At 39.7% G+C, this 19,623-nt stretch overlaps 1 protein-coding gene across 7 annotated transcripts in view; it reads left to right on the top strand.

Annotated features, from left to right (window-relative positions):
- Nucleotides 1–19,623, top strand: part of cbarpb (CACN subunit beta associated regulatory protein b) — a 199,607-nt gene that overhangs the window by 43,526 nt on the left and 136,458 nt on the right. For all 7 annotated transcript variants that reach the window (XM_072594166.1, XM_072594162.1, XM_072594163.1 and 4 more), the window contains one exon: nt 5,804–5,949. In XM_072594166.1, the coding sequence (XP_072450267.1) occupies nt 5,804–5,949 (146 nt within the window). The remainder of the gene's footprint in view (nt 1–5,803; nt 5,950–19,623) is intronic.

The raw sequence follows: 19,623 nt of genomic DNA, 5'->3' as shown, positions 1-19,623 counted from the left end.
GACCAATGTCACTGCCTGCAATATTACTTATGTTAGACAGTATCTGGTTTAAAGGTTAAAAGTTGCTTGTTTTAAGGATCTCAAACCTCAGCTTTGTTTAACTTTTCACATATGTTATTAGAATATCTTTTGTGAGCAATTTGGTTCTCCACTAATAAAGTATGTTTCATGAATTGCCAAAAACAGATGACTGATCTTGCCACTGTAATAATTTTTATTACATGACTGAAGAAAGAGACGCTTTATACAAAGTCTAAGACTATATGAAGGGATTCTATGTACTTTTGAGTGATGTTTTGAGGGCAGCAAAAAGAATACTGTCTGTTCATTGATTAAAGGTCATTAAGTTTGAATTATGTGAAAGGCAATATAATCATTTAGAACTTTTAGAAGTTTTTGCACAGAAGGAGGCCATTCGACTTTCTGTAACTGTGCCGGATCTTTCGCTAGAATAATGCAAAACTAATCACATTGGTCTGCTCTTTCCTGTGGCCTGCTATACCCCTTTGCTTCAAATACTTTTCCACTTTACTCTTGAAACATACAATGGCTTCTCTCAACTATTCCCTGAGGCAAAGCACGCTTTGCTCCTGCAATTCTCTTTGTAAAAGACATTTCCACCAACTGTTGCCCTTACTCATTTCATAAGGATTTTAATTGAAGGCTCCTTGTAACTGGCTTTCAGATCAGACAAAATAATCTTTCACTGTTCGTCCTACCAAAGTTCTTCAGGATCTTAATAACCTTTATTTAATCTTCTTTTAGCCTTTTCTGCTTTAATGAAAATAGACCTAATAAATAACATATTTCTTCACAACAATAGTTTCCTGTTTCCAATTATCCAATAGTGCAATCTTTGTAAATCTGCATTCTGTCCTTATAGCTTTTAATGCTCTTTCTATAATGGAGCACACAAAGCTGTGACTTTAAAATAAAAATTCTGCGATGTGGTCATCATTGACAAGAAAAAGATTCAATTTATTTGCCCTGTAGGGCTCCTTTTGAAATATTGTCCTGGGCTACTTTGGCTTTCAGGTGCTCCATTTTTGTTTTAGTGGCGATGTTTAGCTCTTAGGGGCTACATTTGCAATCTCAGTAATTCTTTCATCAGATGATCCAGTCATGTTGTAGCATTACATTCTGTATGTCTGTTGTGTTTTTGTTTGGGGTTCTTTCTTTACATATACAGCGTGATTACAAAAGATTGTGCCACAGAAGGACAAACCAGTAAAACTGGCAAATGAAACCTACTGGTGTGATTTGTCTTGTGTATCCTAAAATGAGGCTCTGGAACAACTTATACTTCCATTTCTAAATATTGCTGTCTCTTTAAAGTTTGGACACATTGAGGCCTAAGAGATGCTGGACATCATCAGTCACTTTTTTTCTGTCTATTTTACTACTTGCCTATTATTCCTGCTCTGTTGTTTGCTGCAGCCAGTTTCTTAGCCAAGTCAATAATTTGCTTTCAAATCCATGAGCTTCAATTTTAGCTAGCAATCTGTGATGAAAGACTTTATTAGATGCCTTCTGGAAGAAACAATAATGTCCAGAAACATTTACCTGGCCACAACTTTAAGCATTTCAAAAAATTCACAGATTGGGCTGATTTCTCTCTTATTGGTCACTCCCCATGATTGCATTTTCCTGGACACTTCAGTCGCTTTTGGGTAAATTTGCCCATGTTCCTGTGTATTTTGAGCTCTGAGCAATAACCATCCATGGTTGCTCTATGCAGGTGGTGGTAGGCGTTCACTTGAACATTTAATAAAACTGAATGGCTGGCTAGGTATTGAAGAGTCTACCACAGGAGTATAGGATTGGAATCTTGTAACCCTGGACTGGGTAACCATAGCGGTAAAAACAATGACTGCAGATGCTGAAAATCAAATACTGGATTAGTGGTGCTGGAAGAGCACAGCAGTTCAGGCAGCATAGCCTCAATAAGATAGAGACTGAAGCTTTTATATCATTAGGTCACTTGCCATGAAACAGTAATAGAATCATGAGCTCATCCATTAAAGATATTTCACATAGCTGCTGCGAGACATAACACAATATACTCCTTAAGCTATAGTTTATCACAGGTTAACCTTATAGCTTTCAGTTAAGTTTTAATCTCTCCAACTTTAATTTATGCCAGAAATGTAGCTAACTGCACTGGGTAAAGATTTCCTTAACAAACTAGTGGGCTTTTATGACAACCAGAAGTTTAGTGCGCATTTCATCCTGATAATAGTCCGCAAATGATCAAATATAATATGTTTTGAATATCTATGCAGCATTGAGAATTCCAATTTAAAAAACAAATTCCAATTTAAAATGATGCACATCTAGAGACTAAGTTTAATTTTTGTTTATAGTGAGTGACTAACTTTTATACAGTACTAAAAACAATGCTTTTAGTCCTGGAACTACTGAGCTCTTACAAAGCTGTTCCCCAATGTTCAGCTTTCTTTTATGTCTGTTACCTGTAAGAACTTTAATCTCTACAAATTGGAAAAATCAAGATAGTAATCTTCAGGAGCAAAGTTCCTACAGATCATTTGAGCAGCTGTTGGAAAAACATGCCAAACCGCCTCCAACAGGCCAAATTGTGGAATGCAGAATGTAAATGGCAGGCCATCCTCAAAATTTAAGGATCTCTGCTTTACCTCTTCATGCAGCACTCAAACAATATCTTAAAAGCAACCTAAAGGCAATTGTGGAGGTAGTCAACATGGCACATGCTTGAAGATCTGTGTCTCCCTGAAGTTTGGTTAATACTATAATATGGATAATCACTAGTTATTATGTTAATGTTTTCCCTAATATATTGACAATTAGACTCCCTACAGTGTGGAAACAGGCCCTTCAGCCTAACAAGTCCACACCAACCCTCCAAAGAACAACTCACCCAGACCCATTCCCCACTGACTAATGCACCAAACACTACAGGCAATTTAGCACAACCAATTCACCTGACCTGTGGGAGGAAACCCACACAGACACTGGGAGAATGTGCAAACTCCATACGGACAGTTGCCTGAGGTAGAAATTGAACCTGAGTCCCTGGCATTGTGAGGTAGCAGTGCTAACCGCTGAGCCACCATGCCACCCAGATGTAATATTGAGTTAGTTAGAAACATGAGCTTATAAGTATTTTCTGAGTTAAGGTGTGTATATAAGCATTAGAATAGAATCAAGGAGTGCTCTGTGGGTTTGCCTATGGATTGACAGGATTGTAGAATTCATCAAGGATTCTGATTTTTAAAATATTAAGCAATTTTACTAGATTTTGTTGTTAACTCAAATAGAATGTGCATTGTAATTTGGAAAATATTTGAAGAGATCACTCCACAAGTTTTTTTTTCTATCCAACATTATTGGCTTTGATCAATTGTTGGACAGATAAAATCCCTTATGTGGGTTTATTCCGATACACATCTGTCCTGCAGAATCCAGTTACACAGATCTCTAGGGACGGTGTCTTAGATTGCTTATCCGGGTTTAGATTTATTGTGTAAAGTATGTGGCTTGCATAATGCTTTTGACAATGATGGTCATTGCAGGACACCAGACTCTTTATTGATCCAAGCTTTAAAGATTTCTTTGGTGTTGGTTTCTCTTTCATATTCCTTTGCAAATGCAATGGAAACTAATAAGTGATCATAGAAGCAGACCTTAAGTGGCAATTTAACAAAAATTAAATTTCAAACGAAACTTAGAAAATTAAATTTAAAATTTGGTTGAAGGGTTTGGAGGTGGGGGGTGGGGAGGGGGGGGGGGGGTTAGCGGTGAGAGCAGATGACTAACCACAGCCCCTGCCTGCTGATTGTGGTATGTCTGAATTATACCAGAGGACACCCACTGCATGTACCCTGTCTAGGGCCATCTGCGCTGGGTGTAAGAGCCAGGTATCCCAGGCCATCTGTTTTATTTCCAAACAAGTCAGTTATCATTTCCCACTGATGCTGTGCTAATGGGCAGTATGTTTGGGGTTCTTCTGATTGGTGGCTTTGGTGTTCTGATCAATTATTGTTTACGCAACTTAGCCTAATCTGTCCAAATGTCTGTTCTTTGGCCAGAACAAGCATGTATTTCACAAGTATGGGCACTGCTACTGACACCCTGCATAATAATTGCTACTCAATTTCAGAGTCTGTTTATCAACAGCAATTTTTGTTTGCCATCTGGAAACTAAGAGATTCTGCATTTTCTTGAGCACAACTGTTCACTCTTTCACACTGTGCCCCACCTTGACACATTTTCCCATTCCACGTAACACAGTGGCTAGCACCAGGGACCGAGGTTCAATTCTAGCCTTGGGTGACTGACTGTGTGGAGTTTGCAAGTTGCCCTCATGCTCCAGTCTCCGCTAACAATCCAAAATGTGCAGGGTAGATGGATTGGACATGCTATACTGTCCATATTGTCCAGGGATGTGCGGGTTAGGTGGGTTAGTCATAGGAAATGTAGAGTTAAAGGGATAGTGTAGGGGAGGTGATTTTGGGTGGGGTGGTCTTTGGAAGGCCAATGTGGACTCAATGGACCAAATGGCCCTACGTCTACACTGTAGGCCTTCTATGATTCCTGATGCTGAATCCCTTGTACTTCACCCTGAAAAGAAAAAGCATCACTTTTCATTTGTAAAATATATGCACTTTTGGTCGATCTCAAGTTCAAGTTTCTCTGTATTGTCAGTATAACTTATAAATGACTTTTCCATCTTTTAGGTTATAATCTCTCAAACTTTAATATGATAGTTCAGCTGCTCAGTTATTTAGTTTAAAATGCAGTTTACAGAACTCAATAAAGCTACTTCCTCCTTTTGTAGTATTAATGTATTAACTTTTCCTAATGCACTGTTGCATCCTCCTGCTTTATGGTAAGTTTCTGCGGTCACACAATCCATTTAAAGGTTTCTTCACTTGCTATTCATTAGTTTCTCATGTAATCACATTTAAAACAGTGATAATTCCTAGACATCACAAGAAACTCTTGCAACAGCTCACTTTGTAAAGTGGGAGAAAGTAGGTGTTGGTTCAGCAGGAGTAACTTAGTCTGGGCTATTCTTTTTATCATGAAGGCTCTGGTGTTTCTCCAAGGGTTTTTATTGGAGTCATTAATTACTTATTTTAACAGAATCTCAGACAAATGTTGTACAGTATATCCACCAGTATCCCACCGTGTAACATTATGAACAAGAGTGTTAACTAAATGTCACACCACTACTTATGTGCTGATTCTGAAAGTATGTTAAACTGAACAAGCTGTAATTGTGAAATTCCATTTTTCTTTGCCCACCAGCTCTTAGTAATACATATTCCAGTAGTAGCAGGCTAGCCAAGAATAGTACTTGTATTTTAAGATTAAATTGACTATGGACTGATAAACGCACCTGTACTCCATCATTTTATGACTGTAACCACTATATACTACAAACCCTTCAAGTTGCGTGGTAATTCAATTTCCTTTTAAATACTAAATTTCCACTTTGATATGTAATGTATTTTGTTTAATTGAAATGATTTGATAATTCCTTTCTTTTGTTTGTTCAGAATACAACTTTGAATTGTTAGAAATACACTGTGTATTTGACTTGAGAGGAATTGGATGTTTGAATTCCTTAAAGTTAATTCCTTCTTTAACCTGTGGTAATGACGTCACTGAAAGGAGTATTTCTGACCAAACCTTTTTCTAATACCATATTATTCAAATATAAACGTGTGTTATCTGCCCGCACAGTTAAAAATAATCAATTATGCTGCTGTAAGCAAAGGTTTAGTTCTTTAATTGATTTTAATATTTTGTTTTGCTACAGGCTATTCCCAAAGATCCAAGTGTCCAGGATGGTTATGTCCTACTACTTGTCCTCGTGTCTGTGTTCATTGGTGGGACTTTAGTCCTACTCTCTGGTATTTTGATTATCTGCAGAAGATGCTGTGAAACTGACCGAAGATATTCAAGGTAAGCCATATGTTATGTTTTCTGGTAAACTTCATTTCATCTACTGGAAGTGTCCAGCTATCTATCTGGTCAATAATGTTTTTGGAACATACAATAGATAAAACTGTGTTCTAGGTTTTCTTGTACTGAATTTCAGAATACTCAGTGTTTACATGCATCATATATTGGTTCACTCTGTGTGCAAGCAAAATGGTTGCTAATATAACAAAACCATATCCAGATTACAAGTAATAATCCCTGTCTGTAATTGTATTGTATTGTACATCCAAGTTGATATAATTGTTCTGACTAGAAACCGTATTGTGTTGTGACACTAGCTTCTGATCCAACCTCAAAATTGGAATGAAAGTCTCCTTTCACCGACAGCTGTTATACACTTTAATCCAAATGAGTCTTGACAGTATCAATCTGGTTCCTAGTGAAAGCCAGTCTATTGAATCAATATGTCTATAACTCAACATTAATTGTGCAATCTCATTAGCAGAAGGCATAACGATAGACATTGTGGAAGACAGAAATTGTCACTGTGATGGGGCAGTCTTTACTTTGCACTCACTTCAAGGACTGTTTGTGTAAAGCTCCTCAGACCATGTTGGCCATGTACTTGGAAAGGAATCATTGTATAGTGCCTTACTATATTTATAGTACACCCCACATGGCACAGTGGTTAGCGCTGCTGCCTCACACCGCCAGAGACCAGGGTTCAATTCTCCCTGTGTTTGCGTGGGTTTCCTCTGGGTGCTCTGGTTTCCTCACACAGTCCAAAGATGTGCAGCTTAGGTGAATTTGCCATACTAATTTGCCCGTACTGTTAGGTGTAGGGGAATGGGTCTGGGCGGGTTACTCTTTGGAGAGTCTGTGTGGACTTGTTGGGCCAAAGGGCCTGTTTCCACACTGTAAGTAATCTAATCTAATTCTCTGGAATATTTATGTGTTGTCATCAGTCTGAAAGTGAAGATTAATGCAATGATCAAATAACACACAGCAAGATCTCACAAACATTCATTCACTTTTAGATTCCAAAAAGCAAATGTTCATCATGTTTAATTCTAGTTTAAACGTGAGTGTCCATTCACAGAAAGGAGTATGCTAGATGTCGACCCTGGGATATTGGAATTGATAGATGAATTAATTTTGACGCAGAGCCATTATGTAATTAATGGCAGTAAAATGGCTACAGTGGGAAATGCATACAGACAGTATCCTTGTACTTGTCTTTGTTTTATCTTGTGCTGCTTTTGACAGTCTGCATCATATTGTTTAGTAGCAGTACACACCAATTTGTCTTCAGTAAATGCTGATTTGATGGACCTTGGGGAAATATGTCTCAAAAGCAGAATTTAAGATGAACTGCTGTTAAACATACTCTATCAGGATGGATAAAGGAAATCTTTGCAATAAGTACAAGTACAAATATCTATTTTAAAGATGGATTGGCCTGAGTCCACCTTCTTCTACTTAACATGACGACATAAGAAATAGCTGACAATTCGGTTTCTGCTCTGTCTCTCCCTTCAACTACACATGCTATCTGCCTGCTTGTTTAAATTAAACTTTGTGCCAGGGTGTTCTTTGGTGTAATGTTGGCAAGCCAATTTTGTTGCTTGTATCAGAAACTTTGCATTAATCGTATTAATATCTTAACCTGCTTATTCAGCCACATCTAATTGTTCACAGTCAGAATATTCTAGCCATGACTGAACTCTTCAAACCTCATTATCAAGTCTACCTATTTCAACCAAGTAATGCATTATCTATCAATACCTATGCCTCATTCAAACACTGATCCAAACCATCATCTGTCCTTAATTCTCCTCAAAGTTCTTTACACTGATGTTCTGACCTCTTCCCTAAATAAACACAAACTTTAGCCAGAATTCTGTTCCTATGCTGTTCATGGTAAGTCTCACACACCTCCCTTTCTTCCTGTTACTATATTCCATTGTCTACCCGCCCTTAATGTAATTACTTCAAAATCCCTGTAACTTATTTTCCAATCCCTTTCCTGCCTTACTTCATCTTACATAAGCTCAATGTCCTAGCCTGTGCTGTTCACACAGTTTAGTTTGTACAGTTCCTTGCCACCACTGTGTCAATTGCAGATCCTGTAGCTGCCATCTCCCAGCAAATTGGAAATCTTGCTATCACTGACTTATAAGCTCATAGGATCATACAGCATTGAAGGAGAACCATTTAGTGTGTATGCACAGCTCTGTATTTAAGAACATTTTTGTCTCACTCTCCTGTTCTTTCCACCTTGGCTTTGCAAAATTTTCTTTTTCTTGCACTTATCCAATTCCCTCTTTAAAGGCGCTATTAAATCTGTATTCGTCAACACTATATTCCACATAATGATGCGTTTAATAAAATAAAAAACTTCATCTTACCTCTGGTCCTTAATTCTTTTCTCATTAAGCTCATAGGCTTCAATGTTGCCAACATGTTTATTATTGTGAACTTATCACACTGTCTCTAAAAGTCTCCACAGAAGAACCTTGATTATCTGAACGACACAGGTGGGGAACATTTCGTTTGGTTAATCAAATGCCGGATAACATAGTTAGGCAATGCGTAGGGACCTTGCGATCTTGTTCAGATAATCCAAAATTCGGTTAATCGAATGCTGGATAATCGAGTATACGCAACATCACCTGCACAAGCTTCATCTTTCCTCTCTAATGCCCTCAAGTGCAATATGCCTTTAATGAATTTGCACTTGCTTTTGTTTATTAATTTGTAACTTTCTAAGTGACAATTGCATTTGTTTCTGCTAATTGTCTGTGAAGGTTTCCTAACATGACGTTGGAGATAGAGTTCTGGGTATTTGGTGGAGAGTTTGGCATTTGCAACAGGGAGGAGACCAGAGACACCCTTGGTAACCACAGGCGCATTTCAGTGCTTCTTGGCCTACAAGGATTCTATGAAAGGGCCTTGCCTTGTGTGCCAGCATTTCATGTCTTTTTACCACTGGGCTTCCGAGTGCTTGGCACACCTGGGTAACAAACATAAATTCTAAATCTAACTTCCAACCGCACTGTGGGAACTTGATTTAATTATATTACTGATGTCTTGCCCCCATGCATAGTATATGATTTTATATATTATAACATGTACAGTATGTATATAAGCTCCATTACCACCTCGCCTCCACCATGACCGATGACTGACTGCCTATTGTGACATGGGTAATTAACATTGACTCTGTCATTGCAGATTGGATTTTTGTGTTAGTCTGTAGCTGGTGAAGTTCCAGTTTATTGCTTTTAGGTGCTCTGGTCTGATATAATGACTTAAGAACAGGAATATATACAGACATTTAGTTCATTGTGTTGCCTAGCAATTTAGCACAATGGACAACCCGGCATGGAAAGACAAAAGCACATTCCAGTTGAATATCAGACAATGCTTACAATTCTCCTTCCAATGTTTAACTAAGGGGCTGTAAAGGATTCAGGTTGCTGGATATTTCGTTCTCAAGGAATCACTGTCTTCTGGAAAATAGTCATTTTGTGTGATATAGCCAGAAGACTGGAAATTTCAGTTCATGATGTTATATCTTTTGTGACGTGGCTTTTGGTTATTGCTTCACTTGAGTTTTGGTTTATCTTTTCTCTTTAGCACAGTTTCCACAGCATAAGAATTTCTTTTCAAGTGGTTCCTATTTGAGGTTATGAGCAACATACCAAATGTTTTTTGGCGTATGCAGCCCCTTTACATTTTTTTGTGTTGCTGTGCACGTTTGGTAATTTCCCCTTCTGAGGAAAGGGTCACTTGACCTGAAGCGTTAACTCTGATTTCTCTCCATAGGTGCTGCCAGACCTGCTGAGCTTTTACAGCAATTTGTATTTTTGCCCACAGTTTTCAAATTGTCCACAGTCATTCTGGAGAATTTTGGGTTGTTGTGCAGGTTATAGGGAGCATTGGAAAAAATGAACTCCTCTAAACGTTGTGGTTGAACAATGTCCTCCTAAAATAACAATTTCTTCAATAGATGTCAATTGTGACTTTGTTTTGTAGCAGCTAGTTTCAAGTGATTCAGAATGGAATTTCCTGTTAATTTTGTTTTAAGCTTCATGATATAGAAGATATAGAATCCCTGCAGTGTGGAAACCTCACATCAGATTTTTTCTGAATATTAATAAGATTAGATTATACCTGTGAACATGGACATCTTAAGATCTGAGATTCTCTTTCTTTTTATTCTTTCATCCTTATTTTCATTCAGTCTGGGTGTCCATGCCAACAGTGTACCTTACACACATACCACCAGAACAATAATGTCAGAACAAAGCATTTCTGTCTACCTTGCTGCTTTGAGCATTTTCAATGTTTAATAAATTACATTTACAACCTTTCCTTGCCTCCTTAATTTGGAGAACTAGAAAAAGGAAGAGTACATAAGTGAGTCAAGCTATGGTCATCACTTCATGACTGTGCTGAAAGATATCTGACCAAAATCCCTAACTACGGCCTCATGTAATGCTTTTAACAGGTTTCTTATTTTCTCATGGGAGATGCAAAACTTTGGTGAGTGGTTGGAAAGTTAGCTTGCAAGCCTTTAGTGAAAATTGTGTAGTTTCTTGAACAGAGAGCTGAAGGGGCAGCAGCATTCCAAGATGGTGGCACTGGCAAGTGTTCGGGTGCATAAGGCTACCCGCTCCAGACTAGCACTTCCTCTCTTCTTTCCTTACCCTTTTTGTTACCTTTCTTTCTCTTTTTTCTTCCTGTCACTGTCAGCAGAGAAGGTGACATTGTGGGGGATGGTGTCTGGAGCGGGACTCTTGTTGAAGTGGTGGCCTGGTATGGCTACTGAGCCAGGGACTCCTGATTGTGGTAGACCTGGAGCCAGGGACTCCTGGTTGTGGTAGGCCTGGAGCCAGGGACGCCTGGTTGTGGTGGACCCGGAGCCAGGGACTCCTGGTTGTGGTAGATCCGGAGCCAGGGACTCCTGATTATCTGAGAGGCAATAGCAGCAGAGCTTGGGGCTCCTGGTTGCGGGGCGAGTTTGGGTCAAACACAGTACATGGCATCGGTGTTGGTGAGGTGGAACCAACGATGATGAGATGACGCCTGAAGATTGGCAACTCCTGTGTTGGTGGATCTGGTGTGGGCAGCGGTGAGGTGGTAGTGAAGGGATGGTGGTTCACCTGTCAGTGGTGATCTGATTCAGGGATCAGGACTCAGGGCGGAGGAACATCCCAGAGCATGGGAACACAGAGAGAGCACAAGAGACTCTAGGGACTGGCTCTGAGTTGGCTGGTCACAGCCCATGTAATGTACACATGTGAATAAAGGATGACTTGGAGATGGAATACTGGCCTCTGTGCAGTTATTTCAGTCTTAATGATGGTTTGAATAGAAACAATGTGCAAAGTATTTGAAAAAAGTCAATAGAATGACACTAAGTCATGATACTCATTTGGCGAGTTGGCATAGAAATGATGGGCTGAATGGCCTCCTTTGCACCACAATATTTCTGTGATTCACATTGGAGAAGGATGTTCCATTATTTGTGCAAACATATGTCCATATGTTTTAGCCTCATATGCTGATTTTATTTTATTTTTTGCAGTATATACTATTTAAAGATCATGGTCACGTTATCCTTAATGAGATGACATATACCTGTCAGAGCAATTTAGGCCACTTGTAGCATTTTATTGATGTTCCAATTGAGATCAACTGATGAAGAATGAAATTGATCCTGGGATCTTTTCTGGCCTGTTAAGTGCTTATTTCCATACCACGTAGCATTTTTACCATTCCATTCAGCAATTTGAAGCATGATGCCCTAAATATTCTGACTTTCCTCCTTTATTGTTGCAAGGGGAATTAGATGGACATTATAAAGCTAAAATAGTAAGCAGAAAATAACATTGGCTTTCTTTTAATTTAAGTAAGCATCTGTGGAATTTGCGTTTTGATCTCGGACTTTCCCTTCATTGATCATTTTTCTACCTTAATTCTTTAAAAATTTAATTCTGGCCTGGTCTATCATCCAGCCAGGCACAAAATAATACTCAATGCATGCATAATCAATCTATCTGTACCTAATTGATTTAATTAATCATGAAAGTAAGTCATGCCATTTTGTAGCTGTTGTCGCTTCCGCCATTGATTGCACAAAGTGAAATGGGCGCGCTTCCAACGCTGTGCTCCTCGCAAATGCAAAACACATCAAAATGATGGCTGGATGTTTGTTTTTCAAGAAGGCTGAGCTTCCTATGAGTGTCACCTCGAGACGGCAGAAAGACTAGAAATCTGACGTCATTCCCAAAGTGACAAGAGCCATCGCCTGTCTAAGGATGTGCTGGTAGAATGTGAAATAAAATGAGGCGACTTTTGTTCTTGTAGCTTTCCCCCCTCTCTCTCCCTCCCTGCTGGTTCCCCCCCCACTCCCTGTGGCTCCCAGTTCACACAGCTTCCACCCAGCCCAACTTCTGCTCCTCATGACCCAGTCTGTACCCCACCTCTCCAACTCCTCATCCCAGAGATGTCATTGACCTACTTTGTTGTGGCCCCAGTAACATTGCAGGCTGCATTTCTACAAGCAAAGCAGCTGTATCACAAGATGGATAATCACTCCATTTAAGAAAACAATCAATTGATCTTTATTTCAGAGAAATCTAGAAGGATTTCAATATTGATAATTATATTGTATAGGACAGCTCATTCCCCTTAAAGGTTTTGGTGTTTTAAAAAATATTTCTTAAGCATAAACAAAAATTTGTGGCCACATACTATATTTCTTCAAAAGGTAATAAAATTCTTACTCAACATTTGTGACATTCACTCATATTAAGTTTGTTTCTATATTTTGCAGCGAGTGTCTAACCAAAACTGCAGAATATTTCAGCATTTACTCACTGTAGTAGGATGGGCGTCACTTTCTCACTTAAAATACAAACAATATTATGTTAAATGCATTTTAAAATCAGGATCTTCAACACATATGAAACTAAAAGGCTAATTAGTATATCCCATCTTTATTGAGTTACAGATTCTTTTGTTCTCAGTGATCTGTCATCAACACAAAATGAGAATGTTGATTAACATTTCCTTCATAAAATAGTGACGGTGATGTGTCAGAATATCATATTTCATTGTAGTCACCTCCTATCTAAAACCAAAAAGTCAGAATGATCATGAGGCAACACTTTCACCATCTGTGTTCATCGAAACATGAAGTGTTTCAGATGATATTCCATTACATAGAAATGCAGGGGTACCTAACATTCATGTGGTGGATTTGTTCCATCTTCTCCATGCAAATATTACTGGTGGAAAACATGAGTGACATCTTGCAGAATTATTTAATTCTGAAGAGTGGGATAAAGAACCTCAGAAGATTTCAGCGATTAACCATGAATCAACAATAAAAATTGATCAGAACACTTCAAAAGTAAGCAGAGCAGGCCGGTAAGTTACGATAGCCCATAGGTATGGCAGCTTCGATAGAAACTTTACCTTATTGATAGAACTGGTGTGATTTAACAAGTGACATCAGCATTTGAAAGAGTCAATAGAAGCCTCTTTTTTTTAAATAGATTTATATCATCCAGCATGATAATGTGGGTGCAGTGCTTTGAAAGATAAGTTAATTAGAGACAATTTATAGAGTTATGAGCAGTTATCAGACTTGAACTCAAGGAGGATTTAAAGCTGCAGTGGGCAATCTGACTGCTGTGCAGGCGGAAACTGGGGTCCCAAACAGGTCAGTACTGCAAGCAGCATTCTCCCTTATATTCTTTCTGGCTGCAACTTCCAAGATCTGTGTACAGCAGTGATTTCTGGAACTGGAAGTCGGTGCCACAATTGGCATGGTGACACTGATCTTAGCTGGAACATTGACTGCAAGGAAACATTGAGGATTCTTTGACATGACCAAGTATATCGGCATCAAGATGGCATTGTCATCCTTCCAAGAATCTATCATAAGAGTTAAGCAAATGGCAATCGATATCATCAGCCATTTTTGGTCATGCAAGATGTGGTTCCACATAGAATCACCAGTACGACAAATGTCCAGCAAGGGAGCTGAGTACTACCACCATGGCCTCTTCGACCACTTTAAAAAATAGTGCGAGTTAATACCACCTTCAGCATCTCATAGATAAAGAAAAGGTCCTATAAAAGAAAAACTTTCAGAGAAATGGAAGTTGTACAACAAGAAAAATGTTCATACTAGTGATGTAGAATAATATTCCTAGTGGAGGTCAAAGAGAGTCAAAACAGATTCTAGACCATCACCTTGAACGTAAAAGGCTTTGAAGCAGAGTTTAAAATCTACACAAGAGCTTTCTACACAATTTCAACACTGGAAGACACAGTTTACCATAGTTGAAATCTGTGAGAATCAAATCAGCTAACATTAAACTACCAGCAAGCAAAGATCTTTCGGTACATGGACTATCACCTGAAGCTCAGCCATAAAAGGTGAAACTTCAGTGAAACATTATATATGCTGAGGAATCAGAAATGCATGATTTGCCTTAATCTCTTGGACAAAGTGGATACAGATCTTCAGAATGAAGATGGGAGAGTCATAGAATCATAGTGGTGTACAGCATGGAAACAGATCCTTCAGTCCAACTCGTAAAAGCCGACTAGATATTCTAACCTAATCTAGTCCCATTTGCCAGCACGTGGCCCATATCCTCCTAAACCCTTCCTATTCATATACCCACCCAGATGCCTTTTAAATTTCAATGTACCAGCCTCCACCACTTCCTCTGGCAGCTCATTTCATACACGTACCACCCTCTGTGTGAAAAAGTTGCCCCTTAGGTCTCTTTGAAATCTTTCACCTCTCACCTTAAACCTATGCCCTCTAGTTCTGGACATACCTACCCCAGGGAAAAGACCTTGTCTATTTATCCTATCTATGCCCCTCATGATTTTATAAACCTCTATAAGGTCACCGCTCAGGCTCCGACACTGCAGGGAAAACAGCCCTAACCTATTCAGCCTCTCCCTATAGCTCAAATCCTCCAACTCTGCCAACATCCTTGTAAATCTTTTCTGAACCCTTTCAACTTTCACAACAGCCTTCGATAGGAAAGAGACCAATATTCCAAAAGTGGCCTAACCAATGTCCTGTACAGCCGCAACATGGCTCCCAACTCCTATACTCAATGCTCTGATCAAAAAGTGAAGCATACCAAACACCTTCTTCACTATCCTATCTACCTGCAACTCTACTTTCAAGGAACTAAGAACCTATACTCCAAGGTCTCTTTGTTCAGCAACACTCCCCAGAACCTTACCGTTAAGTGTATAAGTCCTACTCTGCTTTGCTTTTCCAAAATGCAGTGCCTCACGTTTATCTAAATTAAACTCCATCTGCCATTCCTCAGCCCATCTGATCAAGATCCCATTCTACTCTGAGGTAACCTTCTTTGCTGTCCACTGCACCTCCAATTTTGGTGTCATCTGCAAACGTACTAACTATACCTCCTCTGTTCACATCTAAACTATTTATATAAATGATGAAAAGCATTGGACTCAGCACTGATCCTTGTAGCACTCCGCTGGTCACAGGCCTCCAGTCTGAAAAACAACCCTCCACCACCACCCCCCTCTTCTATCTTCAAGCCAATACAAATGGCTAGTTCTCCCTGTATTCTATGAGATCTAACTTTGCTAACCAGTCTCCCCTGAGGAACCTTGTCGAATGCCTTACTGAAATCCATTTAGATCATGTCTTCCACTCTGCCCTCATCAATCCACTTTGTCACTTCTTCAAAAACCTCAATCAAGTTTGTGAGACATGATTTCCCATGCATAAAGCCATGCTGACTATTGTTAATCAATCCTATCCTTTTCAAATACGTGTAAATCCTGTCCCTCAGGAGTCCCTTGAACAACCTGCCCACCACTGATGTCAGACTCACCGATCTATAGTTCCCTGGCTTTTCCTTACCACCTTTCTTAAATAGTGGCACAACATTAGCCAACCTTCAGTCTTCCGGCACCTCACCTGTGATATTGATGATACAAATATCTCAACAAGGGCCCCAGAAATCACTTTCCTAGCTTCTCAGAGTTCCAGGGTGCACCTGATCAGGTCCTGGGGATTTATCTAATTTTATGCATTTCAAGGCATCCAACACCACCTCCTCTGTAATATAGACATTTTCAAGATGCCACCATCTATTTCCCCATGTTCTATATCTTCCATGTCTTTCGTCACAGTAAACAATGATGCAAAATACTTGTTTAGTATCTCCCCCCCATCTCCTGCGGCTCCACACATGGGCTGCCTTGCTGATCTTTGAGGGGCCCAATTCTCTCCCTAGTTACCCTTTTGTCCAAAATGTATTTATAAAATCCCTTTGCTAAAGCTATCTCATGTCCCCTTTTTGCTCTCCTGATTTCCCTCTTAAGTATACTCCTACTGCCTTTATACTCTTCTAAGGATTCATTCAATCTCTTCCGTCTATACCTGACATTTGCTTCCTTCTTTTTCTTAAACAAACCCTCAATTTCTATAGTCATCCTCCATTCCCTACTCCTACTAGCCTTTCCTTTCACCCTGACAGGAATATACTGACACTGGACTCTTGTTATCTCATTTTTGAAGGCTTCCCATTTTCCAGCTGTCCCTTTATCTGCAAATATCTGCCCCCAGTCAGCTTTTGAAAGTTCTTGCTTAATACCATCAAAATTAGCCTTTATCCAATTTAGAACTTCAACTTTTAGATCCGGTCTGTCCTTTTCCATCACAATTTAAAACTAATAGAATTGTGGTCACTGGCCCCAAAATACTCCCTCACTGACACCTCAGTCACTTGCCCTGCCTTATTTCCCAAACGTAGGTTATTATTTGCACCTTCTCTAGTAGGGACATCCAGATACTGAATCAGAAAATGTTCTTGTACAAACTCAACAAATTCCTGTCCCTCTGAACCCTTAATACTATGGCAGTCCCAGTCTGGAAAGTTAAAATCCCCTACTATAGCCACCCTCTTATTCATACAGATAGCTGAAATCTCCTTACAAATTTGTTTCTCAATTTCCCACTGACTATTAGGAGGTCTATAATACGATCCCAATAAGGTGATCATCCCTTTCTTATTTCTCAGTTCCACCCAAATAACTTCCCTGGATGTATTCCCAGGAATATCCTCCCTAAGTACAGCAGTAATGCTGTCCCTTATCAAAAATGCCATTCCCGCCCCCCCTCCTTTCCCCATTTTCTGTCCTTCCTGTAGCATTTGTATCCTGGAACATTAAGCTGCCAGTCCAGCCCATCCCTGAGCCATGTTTCTGTAATTGCTAAGATATCCCAGTCCCATGTTCCCAACCATGCCCTGAGTTCATCTGCCTTCCCTGTTAGGCCTCTTGCATTGAAGTAAATGCAGTTTAATTTATCAGCCCTACCTTGTTCTCTGCTTTGTTCCTGCCTGCCCTGACTGTTGACTCGCTCCTTTTCCCAACTGGACTGGTTAATCGACATCGGCTTTCCAGACAGTCACAGAATTACAGTGCTCAGCATTTACATCCTTAATCGTATTTGGCTCAATTTCTGGCAATAATTTTCAAGTCCTCCCTGGCCACAGGTGAGGTGCCAGAGGACTGGAGATCTGTTGACATTGTTCCATTATTAAAATAAATTTGTGAGGAACAGATAGACCACAAAATTACCAGCCAGTTAATCCAACCTCAGTGGTGGGGAGAGTATTCGAACTAATTCTGCACTTCACTATATAGGATTGATCAGGGTTAGTCAGCTTGGATCTATTAAGGGAAGATTGTGTCTGATAAATTTGAAAAAGAAATTACAAGGAGGTAACTAGGAATATTGATGAAGCTAATATAGTTGAGATGGTCTTACGTGGACCTTTTGTCAAGGCTTTTGATAAGGGCAAACTAGTTAAGAAAGTGAGAGCTCAAGGCAAAGTGCCACATTGGATCCAAAATTGGCTGAGAAGCAGGAAACAGAAGGTAATTGAAGAGGGCTGTTTCTGTGAGTGGAAGTCTGTTTCCAGTGGGATTCCATAGGACTCGCTGCTGGGGTCTTTCTGTTTATGGTGTACATTTATGACTTGGATTTAAATGAAGGGGAACAATGAAGAGGTTTACAGATGCCATGAAAATTGGCAGGGTGGTAAATAACAAATAGGACAGGCAATAACTGCAGAACTGTCCAGTGGGCATAGCAGTGACAAATGGAATTCAACATGGAAAAGTGTGAAGTACTGCAATTAGAGAGGACTAACAAAAGCAATGGATTATATGAAAGTGCCCTGGAAAGCACAAAAGATCAGAGGGGCATGAATAGGAAGGGTTTGAAGTATATGGGCCAGGTGCTGACAGGTGGGACTAGATTGGGTTGGAATAGCTGGTCGACATGGGCGAGTTGGACCGAAGGGTCTGTTTCCGTGCTGTACATCTCTGTGACTCTTTGACCTTGCTGTGCATATCCACAGATTCCTGAAGGTAACAGGGCAGTTAGATTAGGTAGTTTTAGAGGCATATTAGTAATGGCATAGAATTCAAGGGCAGGGAGGTTACACAGGGCTGTTTAAAATGTGATAGGGCCCCAACAGGCATATCTAGTTATAAGACCATAAGACATAGGAGTGGAAGTAAGGCCATTCAGCCCATCGAGTCCACTCCGCTTGTAGTTCTACTCACTACATTATATGGAGGCTGTTGCGGCATTAGAGAAGGTACAGAGGAGATTTATCAGGATGCTGCCGGGGCTGGAGGTCTGAGCTATGAGGAAAGACTGGATAGGCTGAGAATGTTTTCGTTGGAGCAGTAAAGGTTGAGAGGGGCTCTGATAGAGCTGTTTAGATTTTGACAGGCATAATAAGGTGAACGTGTAGAATGGAGGTCAGTTACCAGGAGGTACAGATTGAAGGTAAGAGATAGAAGACAATGAGGAGAGTTGAGGAGAAACCTTTTCACCCAGAGGATGATAGGAGTCTGGAACTGTTTAGTCAGAAGTTCTCAATCTCCAGGCTATGGGACCAAGAGCAGGAAAATGGGATCAGTGTATTCAGATATTTATTGACTGGCACAATAGGCCAAAAGGCTTCCCTCTGTACTGTAACTATCAATTTTATAAGTTTGAATTTTATTAAAAATCATCATTTAAGACACATGAAGACAATGTCAGATAGAAAAGAAGAGCATGTGATAAAAGTTGTTGAGCATTTTCAGGAATTGGTCACTCTCTCATTCTCAGTTACTGTAAATTGCTAATTTGATAAGTATTCTTAATTGATTGGCCATTCCAATCTTCCTCCTCTAGTTATGGGACTAATTTGCAATCCATGGCAACGATTCATTTTGACAAACCCCAGTGACCACAAGAAGAGTAGTAATGTTGTTTCGGAGGAAAGGAAGCGGGACTCATCTCCTTTCAGAAGCATTTCAACTAGTGAAGTGGTTTTGAGGTTACTGAAGGATGGAATATGCGGAAGAAAATTCACAAAAGGAAATTGACTAATTCTAGGGTGTTTACTCAATGATACTCATCTAAAAGCCATGACCCGTTTGGAAATCTGACCATGTCTGTATCTGCTGTGCTATCTGAGATAAAGAAACAACATTAGCTCCTTAGTCAGCAATGGAACTTGTCCTGCTCTCAAATATCAGCTCGATTCCACTGTCTACAATTAAACCATCTGAGTAGTTACATTTAGACTGCATTACACCTGAGTT

Source organism: Chiloscyllium punctatum, chromosome 24 (assembly GCF_047496795.1).
Source record: "Chiloscyllium punctatum isolate Juve2018m chromosome 24, sChiPun1.3, whole genome shotgun sequence".
Classification (NCBI taxonomy): domain Eukaryota; kingdom Metazoa; phylum Chordata; class Chondrichthyes; order Orectolobiformes; family Hemiscylliidae; genus Chiloscyllium; species Chiloscyllium punctatum.
The sequence above is the reverse complement of the archived record's forward strand: the minus strand, read 5'-3'. Positions and strand labels throughout refer to the sequence as shown.